Source organism: Poecilia latipinna, unplaced genomic scaffold, assembly GCF_001443285.1.
Source record: "Poecilia latipinna isolate Pla-1442-1.1 unplaced genomic scaffold, P_latipinna-1.0 Scaffold544, whole genome shotgun sequence".
NCBI classification, from domain to species: domain Eukaryota; kingdom Metazoa; phylum Chordata; class Actinopteri; order Cyprinodontiformes; family Poeciliidae; genus Poecilia; species Poecilia latipinna.
In genome coordinates, this window is record NW_015113160.1 from 251161 (window position 1) to 256850 (window position 5690).

The 5690-nt window shown below is 36.6% G+C and overlaps 1 protein-coding gene across 1 annotated transcript in view; it reads right to left on the bottom strand.

Moving 5' to 3' along the window:
- abcc1 (ATP binding cassette subfamily C member 1 (ABCC1 blood group)) overlaps positions 1-5690 on the bottom strand; it is an 86546-nt gene that overhangs the window by 48033 nt on the left and 32823 nt on the right. Inside the window, exons 12-14 of the mRNA XM_015041254.1 lie at positions 2097-2184; positions 1210-1279; positions 944-1070 (exon numbers count right to left, since the gene is read on the bottom strand). Coding sequence (XP_014896740.1) covers positions 944-1070; positions 1210-1279; positions 2097-2184 — 285 coding nt within the window. The remainder of the gene's footprint in view (positions 1-943; positions 1071-1209; positions 1280-2096; positions 2185-5690) is intronic.

The following is a 5690-nucleotide window of genomic DNA, read 5'->3' on the forward strand; positions in this document are numbered from 1 at the left end:
ATTGTGATGGGTACTTTTCCACCCACCAAAAAGCTCAGAAACTTTCTAGAAAGAAAAGTTCTAAAACTTTAAAATTGACTATAAAATACTCAGAAATTTTGCAGAATAAATGTCAGGTTTTTTTCCTGAAACTAAAAAAAAAACTCCATGTTTTTTCTAGAAAATGTAATAAAAAATACTCTAGTATTTGCTAGAAAAAAGAAGAAAATTTTAATTTCTGAGGTTTTGGTGGAAATTTACACTCTTTTTTTCCTATCTAAAATGACAGTAGCAGTAGTTCAGGATACTATTCAAGTAAAAGTAAAAAGGACAGTGCAGTAAAACTACTTCTATACCCTTTCCCCCTGCAAAAACGTTACTCAAGCAAATGTAATCAGTATTGCCCCTGAAAAGACAACAAAGTTAGTAGCTTATTTTTGACACATAGTCATCAATTGGCCAAAATTATCAGCACCCAACAGCTTACTCGGTATATTTGAAAAAAACAAAAACTGTGCAAAGATCTTTGCCATTTGCTCATTTTCTGCCATGATTCTAACACACACTGGCATGCAGATTGACACAGCAGCAGCATGTCTCCGTTGCCGTCCCACAGGAACGATGTGCAGTCGTGTTGTGTTTAAAGGTGGCTCGGAAAACATGTTTAAAATGGGAGTGCAGGAGACAGATACAGGAAGTGCGGGAGCTCCTGCTGTATCAAATTGAGACAGGACTAATAGAAAGTGGGCTACTCTGAGATAAAAAAGAAATCTTAATGCTCATTACGAGGACCACGATGAACTCAAGATTATTTAGTACACATCACATATTTTAGAAACACAACAGTGGGACCAAATTTGCCAGAGTGAACCAGCAGTACAGCACCAGGGTTTGGTTCAATGTCCACTATCTAGTATATACGTGTCTTTGCTTTGTGACAGTGTGAAAGAGTAAGAGCAGCCACCTTCACAACCACAGATCCTTCAACTTTGTCCATCTCCCCCAGGAGGGCAGAGAGCAGAGAGGACTTTCCTGAGCCAACGTGTCCCACCACTGCTACCAACGAGCCTTCTGGGATGCACACATTCAACCTGAACACAAACACATATGCACAACCACAGATTCATCTTCTCAGTTCACTTTTAATCAGGAAATTCTCAGGCTCATTTGTACATTAATTAAATAATAAAGCTTGTAGATTTCCACATACTCAGGGTAAATGGGACCTACCTCTTGAGTGTTGGTGATTCAGCTCTGGACCACCTGAAGATTCCATCTACTATAGAGATGCTGTGTGGGGCTGGAAAAGAATATCTACATAAATGAAGTAACTTAATAATAAATAAGAGCCCTTTGCTTCAAGATTGGGTTGGAGACATATTGCTTTCTTTTTTTTTTTTAAATCAAATTTTCTTCTACAACTTGAACTTTTGGAGTGAGCTATATTACAGAACCCACCAAGGGACATGGGAAATATATGTATATTTTTTGCATTATCTCACAAAAGTATCACGTTCCCTTGCAATACATTTGCATCCTCTCGCAATAAGCAAATATACCCCGGTCAATTTTGTATACAGTGAAAACTTCAGATATCTCACAAACGAGATATTAACGTACATGGAAAAACCTTACGAAAATCTTATGTTATAGCAGAAATATGGTGGCCACTGTAAGAAAGACTTTCAGTATTCAAGTATGCTCAATCAACTGTTCAGTGCATTATTGTGAGAGAATGCAAACCTTTTGTGAGATAACGCGAAAATCTCCCATGTCCCCCATGGGGCTCCGTACTATATAATAGTATAATAGTAGTAATATGTCAAACTGTTTCTTAAGACTTTATTTACAGAATTTTCAGTTAATCCTTTTACAAGACTAAGATCGAAAGCATATCTTTCATTTTCATTTAGAAGTTTAACATATTGAATTAACTGCAATCCACAACTGAGGTCCAAAATTATTGACAATTAATTAATTGTCAATAATTATTGACAGTTAATTAATTATTAACTGTCAGCTTGGTGTGTATTCCTAATAGTATAGATCTGTAAAATCTTAAAGGTTTGTATTTTCTTCCATCACTGCTATTAGACAATACATTTGGGGAGACTTACAGCCAGCCATTGTTTTCTGCTCCACACTGTCTTCTTGCAGCTCCTCATGTGACAAAAATACTCTAAGCCTCTTCAGAGACACACTGACCTGAAAACAGACCAAATGAAGAAAGACTACAGTCAAGATTGATCAAGTTTTACAACATTCATGCAAGCTTGAGGTAAGAATTGAACCAGTCTTTCTTGTTATAACAGTTACATCACTGTGCAACAATGTTCTCATAGAAGGGGTTGCACCATTTAATATATATATATTTTTTTTTAAGTTTTTTTTGGCTCTAGTGGCCTTAATTTGAGAGTGTAAACACTCTCAAATTAATTAAATGGGTAATGAAAGAGAGGGAAGATGTGCTGGGGCCCAACCCTGTGACGTCCACAATGAGCACTAAGGCCTGTGCTTTACCCCATACCAACCCTGTCCTCAGCCTTTTAAAGTTGAGGACAATATAATAAAAGTCGAGTCGACCAGTGGCTGTCATGTCATAGAAACGCACACAAAAAAAGGCTGTATTAATTATACTGGCAACAAAAAAGACAAAAGACAGCTTGGAAAGAGATCTATAATGCAGAATAAAAATAACAAAACATCATCCCAGATTTCTTCAGTAGCAGCTGAGCAGTGATCTTCTGTCACTGTGTTCTTGAAAGTTGCACAAAGTCAAGACTAACCTTTTTTTCTTCTAAACTAGATAGTGTAACAATCAGTGTAATGATCATGCTCATCTTGGATAGCAGTGTTTACTTATAAGTCAAATGAAAGTAAACTTTATCACCTTTTGATTCCAGTTAAATTCAGTGCACCCTATGCTTGCAACTGGACAATAGTGCTGAGTCATTCATGATCAATTTGTTCAAATGAACAAATCATTTGAGAGAACAAACTGAAGCAAACCAAATAACTCACCCTGAACTACCATGATAAATATAATGTATGTAACAATCAATCAAGCTGCTCCTGTCCAATAAAAGCGTGTCATTAATGAAGGGGAAAAAAACTCAATCCAGACTTTAAGTAATATTGTTATGTTGTGCTATGGACTGAAAACACATACTGGTTTAAACACAGGGGTAAATAATTGGTAGTGTGGTTTAATATAATCTTCTGATGATAAATCATTATGTTTTGCTTTTTTCAGTTCAAAGATGGCACGGAAAGAAAGACGTCAGAAACAAAAAAGAAAGGATCTGCCAGAATCAACCAAAGGTAGTGGATTGTTGACCAACTGGGTCAGAACGAGCACCACAGGTAAGAAAAAAAAAAAGAAGGTTCTTACCATGATCAACATGCAGTTTTTGGTAGTGAACAATATATTTAATATGACAATGCAGTTGTTATGTTAAGATGTAAGATGTACTAAATCTAGTTGTATATCTCACAAGCTGTAATTTATCATTGTTTATTAAACTCTGAAAGCTGTGTGACTTTAATATTCTGTCCTAGAACGTGGTTAGACGTGCCCTTTTTTTTTGAGCACCTGCCCCTTTAGTGGTCTCTGCACGGCCCTGATGAAAACAAAAAATAAAAGTGGTAAATAATAAATCAAGGGGAAATGAGAAACTAAGCCTAATAAGTACAGTACTTTTTATTTTAGATTTTATATGTTATGTCTCCTTTTCTCAAATTCAAAAATACTTTATTAATACCAAAGGGAATTAATACCAGCTCTGTTTAGAACATTTTAATCAGACTGTAATTTGTTTGTCTAGAATGTCTGATTTGTTTGGGGAGTGTGATGCAAATTTGAATTCCAAAACTGATTAAAAAAGTGAACTCTGATCCGCTTAAAAAACTCGGCCACGGTCCGGGTGAAATGAACTCTGAAACGGTTGGAAAGCAGTGAGAATGCAACTGAACTGGAGACTGCTCCAAAAGCAGGAAGCTATCTACAGTGAAGGGCATTCTGAGCGCATTGGCCTCAGAATGCCCTGCACTGTATATTAGTCAATATATCCCCTAGTGAAAAAAAAAACCCAAACTTAAGTATATTTCAAACATACTTACATTTGTGTAAGTACATTTTAAGTATACTAAGTATTAAGTGTAATACATATAAATATATACGAAGTGTACCAACAGTATGCTTGTACCAATTTTGACGTGACTTTAAACACACTTAAATATAATTGTACCACAATACACTTTTAAGAAATATATTAAATAAAAGTATACTTTAAGTCAACAACATATGTATGTGCTCAATGTACCAATGAAACAATATGCTTTTAAAGATTTTTTTGTGTATATTTTAAAGCATATCCTCAAAACAGAATTTTGTCAAATTCACTTAAAGTAAACTATTCATTTTTGTGCGTCAGGATGCCTGCTTGTGTCCCTCAACAATAACATTTAATTTACAATAACAATTTAGCAAAATAAATAAGTCTGAATGCCCTCAGTTTAATAATGACTGAACACATTCTCAGTGCCTCTGCCGCAGTGTTGTTAAAGCACCGGGCCCATGGTAAGGAGGAGTGTAGAGCTATCAAAATATGGGCAAAAAAATTATTTTTTTTCAACATAGACTTGTTTGTGAATAAAAAAGTAGGTCTGATGTTGAAGTTAGAAAAATTGCTTTGTAGTTGTCCTCAAGACGGTGGGGAGAAAATACCCTTCTCATTTCCAAACACAGAAATAGTTCGGCTGCAGAGAAAACTTCTGACTTTAATTTTATCAGGCTGCCCCAGTGCTGGACTAAATCCCACCGCTGTGCTCAGACATCCTGATATAAAGAAACAGTACAGCAACTGTCACTATGGCGCACTTCAAAGTCCCAGTACCTGCTCACCAGCAATTCTCTGCTTCACCTCAACATTACTACCAGACGAGTTCGCCCCGCTGCTGATGGAATCTGGGCTGGAAGTGAGCTGCTGTGAGTAGAAGTTACTGCACAACCTCAAATGCTCAAGGAAGATTCAGGCGATTGCATTTGGAGCTCACAATATATCACATAAACATCAGCAAAAATACTGTGCCAATTATCAGTCCCTGCTACTGCCTCATAAATAAAATCCCCCTATTGGTCTCTCACATCCAGCAGAGAGATGCGCATCGCAGGGGCTAGCTCTTCATGCAGGATTGGCCCAAAGCAATATGGGGCTTTAAGCAGAATCCGATTTAGGGCCCCCTTACTACTAAGAACATAAGCATCACTAACAGTGTTTAAAAATAGATTTAATGAGGCTGTGAGAGGGTGTCCACATCAATTGGCAATCAATCACTGATTATTGGCTATATTTGCTGTGATATATCTGTGAACAAACTGAGCTCAAACACAAATATTACAAATAGCCATGTAACAACAATCAATCTATCAAGATGGTTCTGTGAACTTTTATTAAGTAAACTTCCTAATTAAATCCTAAATGCATAATTTAATTTAGGTGCCCCTCTTGATGCTAAGAACATCAACAGCATTAACTGCATTCAACCAGGGCTGGCCCAAGCCATTGGCCTCAAGCAATATTTGCTTTTGGGATACTCTGTTTCTGCTCATAATGTGACTTGCTGAAGAGATCATTAGATCATTCGCACACCTGCTAGATTTATTGCATCTCTGACAGATGCAATGAGTTTGCTGGATACAATCAATATGC